The sequence below is a fragment of the Agelaius tricolor genome, unplaced genomic scaffold, assembly GCF_023055355.1.
Source record: "Agelaius tricolor isolate 1412-34295 unplaced genomic scaffold, bAgeTri1.0.p SCAF_10, whole genome shotgun sequence".
NCBI classification, from domain to species: domain Eukaryota; kingdom Metazoa; phylum Chordata; class Aves; order Passeriformes; family Icteridae; genus Agelaius; species Agelaius tricolor.
In genome coordinates this window covers 27150724-27170450 of record NW_027269270.1, presented here as the reverse complement: position 1 = coordinate 27170450, position 19727 = coordinate 27150724, and the positions used below count along the sequence as shown (strand labels likewise).

Below are 19727 nucleotides of genomic sequence, written 5' to 3'. Positions count from 1 at the left end.
GCCAAGCCTGACACAGCACCCCAGGGTTCCAGTTTGACTGCCTTTCCCTACTGCAGTGTAAATACCCAGGGTAAATTTTATCTTACTTCAGACTCCTCTCTGGATATTGCTCTTTTGTTTAACAAAAAAAATGGTGAATGGTTCCAAGAACATCCCACTGTAACAGGAATCCTTATTAACCCCACAATGCCTAAGACCACTGGCAAAGCAGAATGACTTACCCCACTGCAGCTCTGATTAAAAGCAGCTGTAAACCAATGCAGTTCATGATTTCTGCCAGGATAACAAACCACAGCACTGGCTCTGGGATTTCCTTCAACAGAAAGAGGATGTCAAAACAACATGGGCAAAGATATCTCAGTCTTTTACTAATTTATTAGCCAGTGTTCAGAGATTTCATTCAGTACTCAATCCTGTAACCAAACATACTTTGATACAAGTCTGTACCATATCCCACCAAAAAAAAAAAAGTTGGAACAGCACCTTCCTAACAAGTTTTCAGTTATTATCTGTGGTTTTGTGGGATTTACTAGAAAGAAGCATTACTGAAAGTCACCAAAAAAATCTTTAATTAAATAAATAAATAAATAAGCACAGTAGAAAAACACTTCAGGAAGAAACCAGTTTACAAGTATGGCCATTGAGAGCATTACAAAAGGCTCCACTGTGCTGCTGGAGAAAGAAGCCAATGAAGTGCCATTGCCAGAGTGAACTGAGCTCACTAAGCAGTAGTTTAACTCTTCCCTTGGAGAGAGAAGTTAATCTGGAGTGCCAGCACATTCATTCTTGACTATTTGCAGTAGAACATTTACAGTTTTTCTCCCTGATGCTGTAGAATTGCTCTGCCACTGTACCACACTTGATGTGACACTGCAGGTTTGGAACTGCACAAGCCCAGAAAGGACAATTGTTAAAATGTGGTGACTCTTTCAAACACAAATTCTTTAAAGAAAAGGGATCACAAAACTAATCCAAATCTGTCTGGAAGGGCTGGAGACCAAATTCAGTCATGCTCAGTGTGAGAGCCTGCATGTGCTGACAGACACCATTTAGATGCCTTGGCAGGCCAGCCTGACACACTGATGTCTCTGGTACACTATCTGTTCTTACAAAGTTTCCTTCCTTATGGTGAATTTGGCTGAACAAAGATGAGATAGTCCGGAGTGCAATGCATCAGCCTGAACTGTCTGAGAAGATGAACACAAACTTGCATTAACCACATCAATCTGCAAACATGACAGGCTGTAAGAGTGCTGAACGTGGGCCCATGTTTGGGGAGCAGGCACCAGCAACAGAGAGGCTGCCTGGACAAAAAGAGAACGTAAGAGAAGGCATAAATTGATCAGGGCATACATAATGCATAATTTTCATTTTTTTCTCCTCCAATTGCAATTCATTTGATGGTATCTCCATTACAGAGTGTTTCTAAGTCCTTCTTTTCTGTTTTGGCCTCCAGTGGGGATCAATTTTGGCGAGCTTTGGTGCATGTCCCTGCACTTGATGGCATATGGCCTGCCTTTGGGTGGCTTTGGGTAAGATTTTTTTTCTTTTTTTTTTTAAGTATCCATGCCATGTCACTCATATTTCCCCTCCAAGTTGTGTCTTCCTCCTTGACTTTTCCCCTGCTTTTGCAACATCTGTGAGCTTAGTTTTGGCCTCTTTTGGTCCTTTGCAATGCAGCTCATTTCCTCACAGACCATTTTTTGAAGATGGTCTAAATCTCCCGATTTTCTGGTTTTTTTGGGCTTTTTTTCAATTGCATTTCATTTGATCCTATCTCCTTTCCAGAGCGTTTGGAAGCCTTTCTTTTGGGATTCGCAAGATTCCTTTTCCTTCCCGAAAGGAAATGAAATTTCCTTTCGGGAAGGGAAACGGAATCTTGCGATTTCAATGGGCACCAAGAGAGGAATCTTTGGTGCTTGTCCCGGCCCTTGATGACATGCCATGCCTTTTGATGGCTCGGACTTTGCCAAAGATTTTTTTCTTTTTTTTTTTAAGTATCCACGCCATGTCCCTCATATCTTCCCCTCCAAGTTGTGTCTTCCTCCTTGGCTTCTCCCCCTGCTTTTGCAACATCTGCATCTACATCCCTGGAGAACATATGTGACTTCAGTGACACGGGACTTCTTACAAGATAAAGATACAATAATTTAATCACAGTTGAGAAAGTGGTAGAGGTCTTTCACTAGAGAATAAAACTCTGAAGCAAAGCTGTTGATGAGCAAAACAGCCTAACCAGGGAGTTGTCAGTAAGGATGAAGAAAATGAGGTGGGAACAAGACACAGAGGGTTCTTTGGCCCTACATCTAAACAAAAGGAAATTCTACTCAGATACTTTGGAAACCACACATGTCAATAAAAACAATAATCAAAGCTCTAGGAAATGGCAGGGTTACTCCTCCAGGAAGTTCTCATGGCTATAGCATTGTCAGCCCTCACCCAGAGCTCAGCATAGATGTGTAGGTCTAAAGCAATTGCATGTGAGGTCTCATTCAATTCAGCAGAGCCCAAAAATCCTGCTAAGGCAGAGAGCCAGCATCACCCCTCTTTCAGTGAGGGGAGGCTTAAGGGCACAGTGTCCCATGTAGGTACCCCCTGAAAAGCATTTCATTAAGTGATATCTCCCTTATTGGATGCATGATTATTTTCTATTATTCTTAATTTGGTCCATGTAGTAGGGAAGGCCAGCATTACCAAGAACAAACACATAGTAACAGAGTATTTGGCTCATGGAAAGCATAAAGGAATCAATTCCAGCCTTGAAGACATGCAGCTCACAGGCTGGGCCTCTCCTTGCAAAAAATGCAATCATTCAGGTTTCATTCTTAAAACTGAACCCATGAGCTTTCACTCCACTTGGAAAAATGCCCAATCCCTACTTAGGCACAGTGATGTCCTGGCAGAACTCGAGCTGCTACCCCCATGTGAAGGTGGCTCCATGAAGTGAAGCTAGAAACAGGCGAGCTGGTCTGTGGACACAAAAGCCTCCCAACAGACATTTGTCCCTTTCAGCATGCTAAAGAGAGCTGGAAGAGAGGATAATGGAGAGCATTCACCACTGAAAAGCATGAAACACTGGCCAGTCTGCACTATTTAAACAAAAGAGACCAAACATTAAATGAGAGAAGTAAAGCTGTGACTTAAAACAGAGAGATTCTCTTCTCAAGTTTTTTAAAATACCCAGTGATTTGGTCATAAAACATTTCATTTCATTTGAAGGAGGTTTCACTTCATTTTCAGTAGAATTTAGTACTGTGATGGGATCCTCCTGTGCATTCTATAACCTCCAAATGCAGTTACTGTGTGCTGAGGGATCACACCAAGAACCTGTGTCACGGGTCAGGGATGGCACTGCCTGAGGCTCAAGAGCCAAGCACAGCAAAAAGAAAAGGGAGGAGGAAAAAAGTCATTTACGTCCCCCAGTTTTTCCTCTCTCAGTCTTAGCATATTGACAGAAATTAATTTCTATAGGAAGGGAATTGCACTGTTTGCAAAGAAATCCTCTAGGATTTATTGATCTTTAAGAAAAATCTCATTAAGCAGAATAAGGAAAATTTACAACAGGTATGGGAAAACAAAACAATCTCTTGGGATCTTCACCAGGCCGAAACAGGATTAGCTCTGTAGTTTCTGTAATCTTCCTCACAGAAGAATGCTAATTCTGTCTCATTTGCTAGAAGAAATAAAAAATTAAATATTTAGCACATCAGTAAATGAACCACCAACAGCCAGCTATTTAGAATTTTAGAAGACAATTAGCAACTTTATGGTCAAAGACAATGATAAATCACCACCCACTTTTTTTTCTTCCTCATAATATTTTTTGAAAAATGTTGCTAGTATTAAAGAGATTGTTAAATCTCATTTAAAAAACACCCCAAACAAACAAAACCACCAAGAACATGAACGTATAGAAGGAAATATGTACACAAGACCCCTCAAGATTTGTTTAACACAGTCTTCAGAATTGTTTGTTAAAGCATTCAGCAAATTAGGTGATGGCATTTCTAACACTTTCAAATGCTAGGAAAGTAATGAAGCGTGATACATTCTTTTTTGTGCATTTTTCTGTTAGGAAAGGGAGAAAGAAACTTCTTTTTCCCATTAAATTAGCCTGTAGGTATAATAATTTAATACTTAGAGGATCAGTAGAATATTTTACAGATCACTTTACATTCTCCCTCATGACCCATCAAAATATGTGTCTGAAGAAGTGAATTTTTTGCCCTGCTGATGATTAATTCATGAGGCTTCGACAATATGCAAAGTGAAAGACACAAATTGACTTCTCCAGCAATACCTTCAAATACCTCTAATTATTCACAGGGGATATGGCAGAGCTAGAGGACCCACAAAGGTTCAGAACAGTCACAATTCTTTCAACCCAGTAGGTCAAGGACTTCCTCTTCTAAAACAGTAAGTCAGCAACATTACTAATTCAGAACAGAGACAAATCTGATGGAATGCCTTCACAATTATTAAACATGAAATTCTTTAAGGTGCTGAGCCAATAAATTCCACATTCGTTTTTTAAATTAAACCTCAAGTTAATGAAGCCTGCCTGTCTTGTAAAAAAAACCAAAAGAAACAAAAAAGAGTAGAAGAAGGGATTTTAGAATCTCAACTAGAAAACAGATAAGATTATTTGTAATGAATACTGAACACTTTATTACATACACCCTGCTTTAAAAAAAACTGCAAGCATTAACTCTGCTGACTGGATAATAACTGTAATAATAATCCCTACTACAGAGGCTTTCCTGAGGATACTTATCTAATGTCCTCATAATTTATAACTCTCTAGCCCAACCCTGTAAAGTGCCAAGGGCAATCAACTGCAGCTTAGGAAAACTGTTCTGCATGTATCAGAATTTCCCAGATTTTCTAATGGTGATTCTGATTGTTTTATTCTAGTACACCTTGGCCAGACTAGATGTTGAAAAAAATCATATCTTAATAGGAGATTTCAAATCTTCTCACTGATTTAAAGAAAAACGTATAAAATTTATTGTTTTGTACAAAATGAGGACCAGTGGTACATGATACATGATATCACTTCCTTGGCTTACTCTTTTCTACCTCTTGTTGAAGGAGAAAAATCTTGAAGATTTTACTACAAAAACCTCACTCCTAACTTAGCTAATCTTCACGTCAAGATACACTGGAACATCTCCAAATTCAAAATGGCATAATGGCACATTGCATTTTCCAAAGAATGGGTTTCCCTCTTCTATCACAAATATCCTCTATATACTAATGACTAATAACTGCTGTTATTCAGAAAAAAAAAGAAACAAAAAAAAGCTTTAAATTATTTTCTGCCCTAAATGAACCACCCCTCCCTTTGTACAGAGACACAGAACAGGCTTCTGCATTCCTATTTCCTTTCAGTGTAACATTTAGTCTGATGTTTTGACACCTTTTTTTGAGATCACATCCAACTGTTTCACTTCTGTAGCTATAAACCCAGTTTCAAAGACAGATAATATATACAAATACCCATCCATACCTTTTTGAAAGAAGACAGCTTTGTTATTTCTAATTCAACATTTGGCACTGTCATCAGTCCCTCTCCTGAACTGCACTGTCTCTTATGCCTCACACAGATAAAGATCATGATTAAATGAATCTTTTGCTAACTAAATTACAAATCTGCAAGGCCTGGGTGCCAGTAATCCTCTTTTTTCTTTTTTTTTTTTTCCTTCCTGCAGACAAAAAGACCTAGTGTGTAGTAAAAGCGATGATTCATATTACAGGAACACTCAAAGACCTTTAGGAGGTATATTGGTATATTGGTATATTGGTATATTGGTATAAAGGTATATTGGAACCAGAGAAAAACACTGAAGAGACATCCCAAGTCACTTAAAACCAGAAAATAAATCACAGGAACAGGAGAGCCAAGTAACCTAGGAGAAAGAAATCCCATTCAGTAGCTGGGGAGCAATCAGTGAGCAGCAGGAGCAGGAGGGAGCCTCCTCTGTGAAGCCCCTGCACTTAGAGCTCAGGCAGTTAAAGCTTTCCAGCCAGGCAAATCACATTCAAATGAGCAAATGTCCATATCAAGGTGGAATGCAACCACATCCCCTAAGTACCCTGCTGCCACAAAGTCACTCAGCCACTTTTATGAGAAGCCCAAAGGACATCCAGGGACCATCAATTTTATCATGACAGACATTTCTTTACATTATTACCAAAAGACATGCCCTATATGTCGTCTCTTGTCAAAATGTGAGAAATCAGGTCAAGTTTCAACTCTTTGCTATGTTCAGCACATTCTCTAAATGATACTGCTCCAGCTTTCCCGAGCAATCTGGCTATCAGACACTGTATGCTGCACATTAAACAAATCTAATCTTATTTCATTATTCCATGCTGGTTCCACTACTTACATTTCTAACCAAAACATCAGTTTAAATGTTACTGATAAGACCAAGCAGGCACGGTACTAATAACCTATCTGTCAATCATTTAAAATTACTCTCAGCAGAATTATAAGCATACCCTCTAAAAATCACAATTTGCATTCTGAACATTTGGAGTGCAGATACCTGCTGCCCTCAGACCAATGATTTGAATAATGCTTCCCTGAATAATTATCAAGTCGTGTAAAGAGCATCAGAAATAGCATTTACTTTTCAGCAGCCTGTCCAAACATAATCAGCCAGCTATCAGTTTAATGCTACCACAAGGAACAGCATCTTCAGTCAATACAAATGCACTCCTACCTACTCCAGCTGCTTTCAGCGTGCTGTCTTCCTTCAAAATCAGTTTGTCATCATCTTCCAAACTCACTACAAGCTCACCAGTCTATAAATCAGAGAACCAGAATACAAAAATAAGAAGAATTTCCTCTGCTTCAGTCTTGTTTGACAGTGCAGAGATCTGCCTGCATCAAAGCATGCAAAAGGGGAAGAACACAGCTAGTAATCTTACCTTAGATTTGTGTGCTTGGTGAATAATCTTCATGGTATCTGAAAGAAAAAACAGTGTTTTCCTAAAACAAGGCTTAATAAGCACACAACACAGAAAGTTGTACTCGGGAAAGACAAACAAACAAAGGGGGAAGCTTCACAATCTTTTGTTATTTACAATTTTGTGTATTCAACCTGAAAGAGGAGAAAACATCTCAATCTCACAGTTCTGTGGCCACAGCCTTAAAGCAGTCAATGCAGCATTAAGGTACCACATCCGACTGGGCTTCTGTCTGCTGACTGAATTACAATAACCAACTAATGACCATCTCAATTGCCAGTCAAAACACATCAACTTAAATGCCACTTAGGGTGTATTAACTTAATAGGTTTTACACATGCAATTGGGGCAGGACCAACAGCATTTATGCACTGTCAACTGCTACAGCTAAGTTGATAGGCAGCAAGTAATTAAGACACAGTAACCAGATCACTTCAGATCATCCTTTGAAATTTTCCTTCTCATGTATACAACACCCACCATCGACAGCAGAAATTTCATTAAGCAAGTTCATTTTACATTAACATCTACAGCCTCTTCTCTTTAATGCTACACCCTCTTCAATAATTTTTATTTTACGTTTGTGTAGTGTAGTGCTTTTAGAAATTTTTTTAAAAGTGCCACTTTCTCCTGGCAACATGGGCAGGGTTTCATTAACAGAAGGGAAACACAGGGGAAAATAACACAGTCACTAAAGCAACTGGATGAGTGCAAAGATCCAGAGGGAACAGCTTAAAGCCATGCAACACTAATAAAAAAAAAATTGAAGACTGTGTTTGAACAAATCTGGAGTAACACATCAATACCTTCCCAGCAAAGAAGAAAAACCAGTTCTGCTTGTCTGCTCATTTTCTGTTCTAATTTAGTTTTGTGCATTGAGTGAACATTACATGTTGCAATAGTCTGGTAAGAGAAGGATGCAGCAAAATTAACTATTGGCCAAACCAACTTTCAAATTACCAGAGCAAGTATTCAGAATAACAGAGATCACATTCCCACTCAGAAGTTTGCTTCCATTTCATTCTGGCCCATTTTGAACACTATCTAAAACATTACACAAGGTAAGAAGTACTCTGTATTCTCACTGCTTGGTCACTGAGAAGGCAGCCTTGGCATGTTGTAATAACTGTGGTATTAGAAGCAAGACAGACATTAAATTGCAATTACCAGGACCCATCTTGCATAGAAACATTACAAAAAGACCAAGCAATCACAGAAAAAATATATTGCAATCATGAAACCTTTCTACTACAGCAAATAAACCCAGCCTGGGCCTGTTAGTTTTAAGCTCCTCTGTCTACTTTGGTACATTCCCTTTTCTCTAGTCCTTGTCCAGTCATGCCCTGAAGCATTGTCTCAGTTCTACTGGCTCAGAACTCCACCACTGGCACCCAGCAGTTTACCATGGGCTCATCTGAGCTATTAAATGGCTTCTTTAACTCTCTTACAGAGATTAAACTATAATCTCTTCCCACAGGCTAAATCCTCTGACTGGCCTTGGCTATTTCATCCCCTCTCAATCAGTGGCAGGGACTTGAAAACTGCCAAGTTTTTATCTTGCCTTTTCTGATGATAGGTCTATCATGGCAATTGATAAGATACCACTTTCTAAGTGATTTTATGAACTACCTGCCATACTGCTCTGCATGGATGGATGAAAGAAATAAAACTGAGAAGCAGCTTATGGAACAAGCTGGCACCCAGACTGCCAGCATCAGTGAAAAGGTACTGTGGTATGAAAAGGTGACAAGGTGCTAAGATAAGACTGACTCAGAAAAAGTTCTAGACCAAGAGCCAGAATAATCCATACAAAGAAATGAAGAGAAAATGGAAGTCAGAAGCTTTGAGATGTGAATTGGCATTATATATAATGTTAAAACAAAGTGGTGCTGAATTCTGGAGGGAAGGAAGCTGAAACAGGCACAGTGAGAGACAACCACATCCAACTGAGATTTCTGGCACTGCCACACAAAACAGGAGGAAAAGTCTGGCTTTTACTGCAGAAGTCTCACTGCCCTTTCCTCACAAAAACACAGGAAAGACAGCAGACCACTGTAGAGATAGCAAAGATGCCAAAAACATGAACCTGGATGATTCACAGCCTGAGGGGAAGGTGAGGAACCTGGCTTTGATTTTCCTGTGTGAAAATTTTCCTGCAGTTAGCACCATCACAGTAAGAGTAGGCTCCCAGTAACTGGTGCAACAGGTTTTAAAGTTATGCTCAGTCCTACAGGGCACAATCAGGCCCTCAGCCACCAGATATGTCTTGGGAAAAGCTAAACTGATCTCCAAGTGATGAAAGAAGCAGCTGGGATAGGCAGCACCAGGGATACAACTGAGAGCAGCAGTTCTAGACAGGAACCCCTCAAACAGCCAAAGCCACAAATGGGGTGAAGGGCATCTCCAAATTCAAACTTGCACTTCCAGATGTTATGACTTTAAGTAACACATTAAAAATAATAAAAACATTCAAATCCCTGCCACTGATTGTATAATCAATCTTAATCCCTAACTCTTTTTCTAGCTTCAATTTGCGCTCTCTGTTTCACCATCAGCAAGAGCACAAAATGAAATCCTTTGGTTTTTGGGTTTTTTTAATAGGCAAATAGAGTTTATTTTCACATGTATTAAGTAGATTTTTCACTCAGTTCTTTGAATGACCATAGAGGAAGGAGTTTGTCAACTCCAAGAACATGGGACACAGAGGATCACTTGCAGGAAAACTCCATGGGAACTTTGAGAATTGCCAAGTTTAGGAGAAGAAATGTGACTGACACCCAAGTTTACAAACTCCAAAAAAGGAAGTAACTCAGTCTCTCTAAAAAGTTTTCTCTATCCCAAGCAGATGAATTGTACATGTTCACAACAATCTGCACAAAAAGGAAATATAAATATAGCTTTGATAAAGTCAGCTTAAATTTCACATCATGCCATTTCATACCACCAGCTTGTCTTTAAGAGCTTTCATATCTACTTGGAGCAAAGTTCCCCTGTTTCTCTCATATTGTGTAAGCTATTTAAGTATATAAGACTCAAGCATTTTCTACTTTTTGCCTTCAGCTTCTGCTTCACCATCAGTAAATAGATACTGAAGTACATAAGCAGACAGAGAACTACAGTTTCAAAGTGTTTTGAGACCACAAGCTGCTCATTAGGGTAAAGACAGAGTTAAAAGGCACTTTAAAAAAGTAATAAAAAATTAATATCAAAACCCATCAGTTCCCAATAGCAAATAATGTAAACCATGCAGCCTAATTCAAAGATTAAAACAGATTTTCACAATAATGGTCAAGTTCTGCGGGATAACTCCAGCTACAAGAGTTGCTGCAAATGTAAGCAGGCACTGGCACCAACATTAATATTGTACAGCAATTATCTTTTAAGTTGTAGAAATGCTGGTGTAAAATATCATGTGGTCATTTGATGGCAATTACAACAAGAAAAATAAAAACCACCTACCATACTTGTAATTTTTAAAAGGAGGAGGAAGTCCTGATCTTGAAGACACATCTATTAAAATAAAAGCACAAAGTTAAAACAAAGTTCTCTTTCTTAATTATTTCCAATCCTTCATTTTCCATTATTGTGCAATGTATGCATCCCCTGGGCAGCCTTTAAGTCAAAACAAATCTGCAACATAGGAGAGTTGTTTGATCACCAAATGCTAAAACACAGCCTTTGGCCCAGATTCTATAGTGACTCCATATGGGAGTAAGTTCATTTGAGCATGAAGTCTCCTCTGAACAAAACACCCCACGAGGACAGTGAGTCAGTGCAATTAGGGTGTGATCACAGGAGTCTGATCCTTCAGAAATCTGCCAGGAACATCCTCTCAATGGTTTGCCCAGCATCTCTCTTTACCTTATACAAACAGCTGACAACTGTCACCCAGAACTGAATCCTCAGGTAAACACGGCACCAAAAGGAAGCCAAACTGTAGAAAATTGACTCTTTAGCTGCTTGCAGGACACAGCCCATAGGAAACTGCAGGAACATTGACACCTTCTCTGGTGCCAGTGCTCCCTGTGACTTAACCAGGACTCAGAAGGCCCAGCCACCAGCGGGGTGCCCAGCAGCAAGGTGGATGAAGCCATTTCTTCAGCAGTTTAACCATTTATCTTAAACTGCCTCTTCAAAACAGATTACTGTAAAGGAAGGAGCAGGGCTTTCGCACCCCTGTGGAACAGGGTTCTAAGTCTTGTTTAAAGCATTGGCTTTGTCTCAAATAACAGCGAGTTGCAATATTGCACACATCAAAAGCAAGTTTCCTAGCATTGTTTTTTATTTTCTTGTTCACAACAACAGCTGTGCCATATGTTCTGAAAGTGCTTGCAGTGTTCCAACAGCATCCTAAGACCTTGCCATGCCTATCACTGTCTAGAAGTATGGAAATTGCCAAACACAAGACACCCGTGAGTCCCAGGGCAATGTCCTAGGAGTTGCTCAAATGTTACCTAATATAACAGTTCAAGACTTGTTTAAGCTGACTTCATGAAGGAAAAAAAAAAAACCAAACCAAACCAAAACAAACAAATTATGTTATTTTGTACCCTTTGAATGTCTCCATTGAGGTGTGTGGAAATACACCTGCAGGATTAAGGGTAACACCCTAATGATCAAGTCACTATGTGTGCTGGTCTGCAGTACTTAACTTTTAGATTCACTGTCACTTTCAACCAGGCTTATAAAAGAGAAAGCCCACAGATGAGTAAATTTGCACCAGAAAGCTCAGGATGGAGACAGAAACTCAGAAACAAACATGCACTGTGAGACCACACAGTGTCAAAAACAAATTTTCAAGATTCTCCTTTCTCACAAATAGCAAGCAGACTTGCACTCCCACATTCCACATATTTGCGTAGTTAGCATCAAAGACTTTCTAAATTCTATTAATTTATTCCTATTAATTGCTGAATATTTGCCTGACAGCACCCCTCAATGAGCCTGAGGCACTGAGCCAAATGCAGCAATGCCCTTGTTTCTTTTAGACTAAACGTGGGTGTTGGGGAAGATGAAACGGGAAAGCCTTATAAATATGATTGCCTGGCAAAAGATTTTGAGAATATAGAAACTATAAGTGAGATTGAAATGAAAGCAAGCTTTGAGATCCCTTAGTTACTGAATGACTGGAAAACAATGGTGTGGGCACACTGAAGGTAATCAATCTCCTTTTGATGAAACAACACCCTCTGCTTGCAGACAGGTCCAAGGGTCAAAGCAGATCCTCCTAGATTAGCAGATGGGGTCCAAAGAGGAGTTTTTAGGGTTTAAAATGTAACACAGTATGGTGATGTAATGATTCTTATAGGCTGAATGTAAATGCTATAGGATTTGTATATTGTACTAGATTGGTTAGTGAGAATTAGAATATTCAACACAGAAGAAGATTTATTGTATTGTAACGGGAACCTCGCTCTCTTACCCTCTTACCTTCTCATCCTCTCTACCCCTCTCTTCTCTCGTGCCTGCTCCAGCTCTGGCTGGCAGCTCCCAGCAGGGCCCTGCACCCAGGCCCTTTGCAATAAACCCCAAGTTCCATGACCTGGCTGCAGAGATCTCTCATCTCTGTCTGTCCCACCCCCCAGGCTCCTACAGTGGGGATTTGGGCATGGGGGAGAAGTCCAGCCAAACTCAAGCACGGCACACCAACCATGGAAACTGTCATTAACTCCAGACCTTTCACCTAAGGCAGGAAAGCACACGGGGGATGCAAACACGAATTTGGCGTCTCCACCAGAGCCGTTCCCATCCATTTGCTCCACAAGAAGGTGGAGGGACAGCAGCACTTGGGAGTGAAGGAGCCAGAGGAGGCAGGCAGGGCTTACCCTGGCGCACGAAGGCCATGAATTCCCGCACTGTCTGCTCCAAGGGGACCCCGTGGAACACCAGGGGCCGGAAATTGCGGTGCTGGAAGGAGCGCACCAGGCGAACCGTGATGGTGGAGCCTTCTGCTGACATCAGAACGAGCTCTGAATGACCTGGGAAACATCAAAGGGAGGAATTACTGTGTCAGAATGCAGGAAATTCCTCTGGCTGCCCTGGAGGACTCAAGCCCCTGCCCAGGGCACTCAGAGACCTTGGCACAGAGCCCAAGACCCCTGTGCCTTTGATTTAGCCCTTGGAAAAAACAATTAGCAACCTTTATAATGAAGAATTACAAGCCATGAAAGTTTAAGTAGAATGATAGTGAATTTATCACAGGGTGAAAAATAGATTTTTGTGCTTTTTAGAATGGGAGTTCAGGGGGCAAGATGGAGGAATCTGGGTGTGTCCAGCCTTTCTCCTTCTTCTTCTTCTTGGCCTCCATCTTCTGCTGTGATGTTGGCACTTACAGATTGGTTTAGAGTAGAAGCTCACTGTCTAACATAGGTGATAGGTATTGGAAAGTCATGGTAAACATTGTACACGTAGTTTTTAGTATAAAGACAAAACACTGCCCCGGGGGCAGGCAGAGTGCCTCTGTCTGTCTTGCTGAGCGGACCTCGGCAGGACAGGAGAGAGAATGTTATAGATAAGAAACAATAAACAACCTTGAGACTGAGAAATGAAGAGCTCTGACTCCTTCTTTGACCACCAGGCTGAAAAGAGACTTTCTAATGTATCTCGGGGTCACTGTGACCAGCAGAGATTCCAAGATTACTGCCTTCCAAGATTACTCTGCCCACGAGCACAGCTGGAAAATGAGGTGCAGGCAGGCCTCGTGTAAAGAATAAAACATGTGAGAAATCCAACAGCATTGGGCCCTTCAGGATTTCACTGCTGTGATTCCCACAGGGTCTCAGAACAAACAGATCCTGCACACCACACACTCCAGTACCTGTGCTGTGCAATGCCACACCAGACTCCCCATTAAACATGCAAAAGTGCTGTGGATAAATGTAGCCACATTTCTCTTCACAGAGAAAAGCAAGGCACAGTTCCTCCCGAGAATATTTATTGGGTTTCACATTCTCTGAACCTCAGAGAAAGGAAAAGCAATTCTTACCATTTGCTGTGCCTGTGTTTGTGCCAAAGTAGAATGCAATATGGAGATTGTTTACCCAAAGTGATGGTGTTTTGTTTCCTTGGCCTGTCAAGCCCAAGTGTGTGTGTGTGTGTGTGTGTGTGTGTGTGTCGGGACTGCTGGCTGACAGTCACGAGATCCTGTGCAGTGTGAGCAGGGTTGAGTGCTTGGCAGATTCAGTTTAGATGTAATGTAACATAGTATAATATAATATAGAGTAATATAGTATAATGAAGTAATTAATTAGCCTTCTGAGAAGATGGAGTCCTCCTCATCATTCCTCCATGCCATGGGGGTCGTCCTGTTTCAATAGATAAATGCAAGAGTGTTCTATGGATTTTAAGTGACTGAAGACTTCACATGCTGGGCTCTAGAAGAATGTCCTAATACAAACAAACCCAAAGACTATTTTAACATACTTGTGTTGGAGAGAGGGTAATACTCTGAAAAATGTCTAAGCTGCTACACAATGCTCATTTTCACCTCCCCAGGAAAAGTGAAAAACCACCAGATACACAGGCAAATCAGTTTCCTGGTATACTACAGCATAATTAGGGATTTAATTTATAATAGACAGTCTCTAGAATGGCTCTATGGGCTTATACTAGAGAGCAGAGCCTAAAACAGACCAGACCTTTCTTCAAACAAGCCCATGTATTGTTCCATGAGGTTTTTTTCTCTCCACAGGAAGCTAAGTTCTTTTCTACCTTGACAAACTTCTCTATTTTTGGCGCTGGGCATCCCTCAGCTTCCTGGCCACGTGCTGAAGTGCCAGAGCTGCTGCAGCAACCAGCAAGGACTGCAGGCCATGTGCTCCAACATCAGCACGACCTTTGCACCTCCCATCCTGAGCAGGATCTCAGAGTCCACCTCCAGTCCTGACAGGGAACCTTTTACCCACTCATCCCCAAATGTTCTTTTTTCTGTGTCTATTTTTTTTTTTTTGCCTTTTTTTTTTTTTTTTTTGCTGTGGGGTTATTTAAGTGCCCCACCATCCTGCAGGTGCATCCCAACCTAGGCTGTTATTTATCCCAGCCGTAGCCTGGCAAAGCTAACTACCAATATTTTCATCAAGTACTATCGGCAGAACAGGGCAAAGACCTTCCACCACACAAGGCAACTTGGTTTTGCATCACCTTGGCTAATAATCCCAAGTTCCAATTCCATTTTAAATGAGTATGTATCACACACCACACAAATAATCAAAAAAGCATACTTTGCACCTGGAAATAACTCGATTTATACTAAACAGCAAAGATGGATGTTTTCTGGGTGCTATTCCACATGGGCTCGTGACTTGGGGGGTGCAGTAAAGGGCACAGCATACAACTCACTTGCTCCTAAGCAGCATGGAGAAATCCTGTGGGAACACAGAATGAGGAGCTCATTCAGAAATCGCCAATTTTCACATTTACTACTCAAACCGATCGCACGTAGGGCTGGAACCGTGCACTACCCCACGCCTCCATGGGTACAAGCAGGCAGGTGGGAGGCGCTGGTGGCGCATTCCTCTGGGACAGAGGAACCTCCCGGACCCACAGCAACACCGGCGGCGGCGGCACCACCACCCGCCCCACCAAGGCCCAGCCCCACCGGCACCGCCCGCCCCACCGGGCCCATTACCGCTCTCCGCCGCCACTTCCGGGTTCCGCCCCGCCTACCCGCTCTTCCAATCACGTCCTTTCGGTGGCAGCCCTGAGACATCCGATTGGCTGAGAGGGCTCTGTCCCGCCCCTCGCGCCGCCGTTGTCTCCTCACGCGCTGATGAACGGGAGGCACCCGTGCCGCCTCCACATTGGCTCCTTGCCCGCCCTGTGCCCGCCCCCGGCCCGCGCTGATTGGTGCCCGCGGGGCCCGCGGCGCTGCGATTGGCCGGCGGCCGGTCTGGCGAGGGGTGAGGCGGGCGCGCGGCGAGGGTGGCGGGGCAGAAGCGGCGGGGCCGGGGCCAGGCGGGTTCGGCGCAATGAGCGAGGTGCGGGGGGCGCCGGGGCCGCGGGGAGCCGGGGGCAGCTGGGGGGCTCCGCGAACCTTCCCCTCACTCACCCCCTGCCGCCTTCCCCCCAGGCCGCGTTCCAGAAGGCTGCCGAGGAGGTGAAGCAGCTGAAGTCGCAGCCCACGGACCAGGAGATGCTGGACATCTACAGCCACTACAAACAGGCCACGGTGGGCGACGTGAACACTGGTAGGCACCGGCCCGGGAGGCAAAACCTCTCCCTCTCTGCGCTTCCCTCAATCCCGCGGCGCAGCGCAAGTGCCCCAGAGCCGCCTTGGCCGGGATTGCGTGCGGGAGGGCACTGCCTGACCCGATAAGGCTTTGTGCAATTCGGGGTTTTTAGATTAACCCGGCTGCCGCTGTCTGCTCCGTGCAGTGAGGGCCTGAGAATGCTTTGCGTTAGCTGTGTGCAAATATTTGGATTGGGTTTTTTGGAGAGCTCTGGCAGTGAGTAGCTGCTCAGGCCGAGGGATGCTGCTTTAATGCAAACACTTCTCGGTTATACAGATTTAAACAGCAAGGCGAGAGATACAAGGGTGGAATTGCAATACAAGGACGCAATTGCAAATACTGGAGGGGATGACACATTTGAGTTTATTTAGACTAGATTGACTGCTAAAAATAGTGCTGGAAAGCAAAACCAGAAGAATAGGAGAAAACTTTTATACGAGCTGCAATTAAATATTCTCCAGAAAGACTGTACCAAAAATATGTCTTCAAGTATACAGTGCAAAATGTTTCTGCCTACTTCTCTCGCTACAATGCTGTCCATAGCAGCTCAGCCTTTGGAATAGCATTTAAAGTGGAGCGTGTCTCTATCGACCTTGTGTAAGGCTGGAGTAGCTAGAATTAGAAAGGGAAAAGGTCATTTCTTTGGAGTGCTGGCCTCCTAACCCAGTAGCTGGCAAAGTTTATTGAGCGTCCATTGATTTAAAAGCTGGCAGTGAAGTGTACAGGAAATGGTAAGTAATTTAATCTCCTTTTTCCAAAGCTGGCAGCGTGAGGGAGAAAATAATTTACTTTGAGTTTAAGATGTGGTCTTTTTGGTGTGGCTGGGCATCAGCATTATTAGTGCTCGACAGGGTGAAGCAGTGCTGGGGATATGGCACCATTCCTGCAAGTGTCTGCACTCGTGTGGAGCAGCAGCCAACGTGAGCTGGCCCGAGCAGGAGCCTGTGGGAGGGTGACTGCTGGGGTTTGTGCTGCAGACAAGTGGAGCTGCCAAGTGGAGCCACAGGTCACTGTGCCATGGGGGCTGCACAAGGCTGTTTGTGAATACTGCCCAGTCCCATTTGTGAGTTCTAAGAATTATCTTTAAGGAGAGAGAGAGAGAGAGAGGAAGTAAAGCCACAAAGGGGACTTGACACAAAGATTAACTATATACATGTCATTCACTTTCTGCTTGGCCACACCACAGCCTGCAGTGAAGTGAGTTAAATTTCCAAGGTTTTCAATTGCACAACTATAGGTTAGAAATACACCATTAACTTGATGGTAATGAGTTCCAAGCTGTGTGTTACTACAAACAGCTGCCTGTTTCTGTGTCTCTGCCTGTAATGGACCACAGGGTGTGTCTGCTTTACTTTAGAGCTGGTGTTCTTTAATGGGACAGCTCTTATGTGACAGCAGGCTCTTCAGAAAGTTCAACTAAACCAAATGACAGCGCTCTTGGTGCTCTTCTGCTCAAATGCTGCTGTCTCAAGGGAATTTGAAAGAGTCTATTTCTATCCTCACCAACGATGTTGTAACATATTCCCCTGAGGTGATCTCCTGGCTACAGGTTAGCGAGTAACAGCTGCAGAGATGAGCCATGGTATTTAGTCACAGCTAAGAGCCAGCTAAGCCTTGGAGTGGGTATTACCTACAGCTAGATCACACAAACTAATCCTGCTGCTCATCCTGCCTTTCTCAGAGCGCCCTGGTATGCTGGACTTCAAAGGCAAAGCAAAGTGGGATGCCTGGAGTGCATTGAAAGGTAAGTGTCTGATTAAAGAAATTAATAAAACTACCCCGGCAAACTAGTCAGAAAGACTCGTGTAGTTCAGGATAGAATCAGGATAATGTTGCCTTTTAATACAAGAATTCTAGAAGTTCAGAATGCCATGATAATAAATTTTAATTACCTCTGCAAGGCAGAAGTAATCCTGAAAAATATGGCCTGTGTGAAAGGGAATTAGGGTGCAAAATGCCCAGCTGGCCTAAGATGTTAAATAAAGAACAATAACAGCAGCAGAAATCTAAAGTTGTTTTCCTGGTCCCAGCCTAGTACCCAGAGACTGAGCTCTCCCTCCAGCTGTTATGCATCTTCCAGTTAGGAAAGCTGTGGAAGACACAACTGAGCTCCCAGCTCTAAATAAGGAGCCCAACAAGTGGTCTGATCTGTGACAATGGGGCTTTTTCTGGTGTTTTAAGGAATAGCTTTCCTGTGATAATTGTCAATGGCATTGATAGAACTAATACACTGGTTAGTTGCTGTCTGTGCAAAAACAACTTTGCTTGGAAGCACTGTGTTTTCATGACTGATAAAACACATTTGTTTAAAACTTTAGCAGTGGATTCACAGCCAAGTGACCTTCCTGGCTCCTTTGCTCTCCAGTGGCACAGACTAGAGCAAGGAATTGTGACTTCTAAAAGGCATCTTAATAGGTGGAAGGTATCTGACTGCTTCCTGTGTTCTGTCCTTCAGGAATGTCCAAAGAAGATGCAATGAAAGCTTACATAGCAAAAGTGGAAGAACTAAAGGGCAAATATGGCATCTGAGGACTGGATAAATCAGCTACATGCACGCCTGAAACCTGCCTTATTTCTAATGTGGAAAACTGGTTTCCAAGAGTAACCTTAGATACCTAGTATGTCATAGTTCTCCTTATGCCTGTAGTTCAGGAGAAATTATGTACCTGGCTAATGTACTGACACGGTATAAATTCCTTCTGGGAACAAAATCTGGAACTCATTAAAGTGCGTTTGGTACTTTAGCTGTTGTGTGTGCGTGCTGGTGGTCCCTGAGCTGCGCTCACGGTGAGCTCACGCTGTGAGTGCCGCCGAGCAGAGCCGCGTCCCCCGTCCCTGTGCCGCTAGAGGGGGACGGTCCCCTGCCTTCGGGCACCGCCGGCTCCTGGCCAAACCACTCCTCTCGGGCCGGTGAGTGGCAGCCCACGGCAGCTGGAGCATCACAGAGCATCTGGAGAAGGTTATCTCTAATGCTGTGTGTGCTAGGAACAAGGTGCTTGATACTTATTGCCTGGAGCCTTCAGAGACTTAGTCAACAACTGCCAAATCATCTTTCATAAAACACTTCTGGGACATGTTATTTCCCAACAACAACGTTGGGCTTCTAGAGTAAAGGCAAATGCTGAACACAAAGCCTTCCCTGGGCAAGGAGAGATCCCAGAGGCAGTGGAGTTGATCCTCTTGATGCTGGAAAAGCAAAAGAATCAATTTGATGTTGCCATGCAGTTGGCTCCAGAGAGGGGTGAGTCCCTAGAGACTGGCTGAACACTGGCAAAGCTGCTCAAAGAGAAAGACTTAGTAATCATCAGCAAAAGTTCAATTACAAAACACACAGTTGTGACTGTCTCTAGTAGGCTCATTGTTTTGGTCTGCCTACTGTAGTCTCTTGGAGCTGCTCATGATGGAAGGGGAAGATTTTGCTTTTAAAATGTGACATTGAACTATTCCAGCATAGAGCAGTTGAGAATGAAATCACAACCTCGTACAGGAAAAAGGCATTATATTTTTGGTTAGCATCTGAATAGG

General features: G+C 42.9%; 2 protein-coding genes across 4 annotated transcripts; one reads left to right on the top strand and one right to left on the bottom strand.

The window, feature by feature from the left end:
* Positions 1–3487: 3487 nt before the first annotated feature.
* Positions 3488–15670, bottom strand: CUNH2orf76 (chromosome unknown C2orf76 homolog). 2 transcript variants are annotated; one of them, XM_071435365.1, is made up of 7 exons: positions 15602–15670; positions 15313–15338; positions 12801–12953; positions 10435–10485; positions 6937–6974; positions 6729–6810; positions 3488–3673 (listed from the first exon to the last, which is right to left on the bottom strand). In XM_071435365.1, exons 3-7 carry the CDS (start codon positions 12931–12933, stop codon positions 3597–3599), a joined length of 381 nt encoding a protein of 126 aa, XP_071291466.1. In that variant the 5' UTR covers positions 12934–12953; positions 15313–15338; positions 15602–15670; the 3' UTR covers positions 3488–3596. The 2 variants fall into 2 exon arrangements, with proteins under 2 accessions (XP_071291466.1, XP_071291468.1); XM_071435367.1 differs by lacking the exons at positions 15313–15338; positions 15602–15670 and adding an exon at positions 7782–7878 and having other exon boundaries at positions 12801–12942.
* Positions 15671–15794: 124 nt separating this feature from the next.
* Positions 15795–18946, top strand: DBI (diazepam binding inhibitor, acyl-CoA binding protein). Of its 2 annotated transcripts, none has more exons than XM_071435368.1 (4): positions 15795–15950; positions 16043–16160; positions 17884–17946; positions 18658–18946. In XM_071435368.1, exons 1-4 carry the CDS (start codon positions 15942–15944, stop codon positions 18729–18731), a joined length of 264 nt encoding a protein of 87 aa, XP_071291469.1. In that variant the 5' UTR covers positions 15795–15941; the 3' UTR covers positions 18732–18946. The 2 variants fall into 2 exon arrangements, with proteins under 2 accessions (XP_071291469.1, XP_071291470.1); XM_071435369.1 differs by having other exon boundaries at positions 15849–15872.
* The last annotated feature ends 781 nt before the right edge of the window (positions 18947–19727 follow it).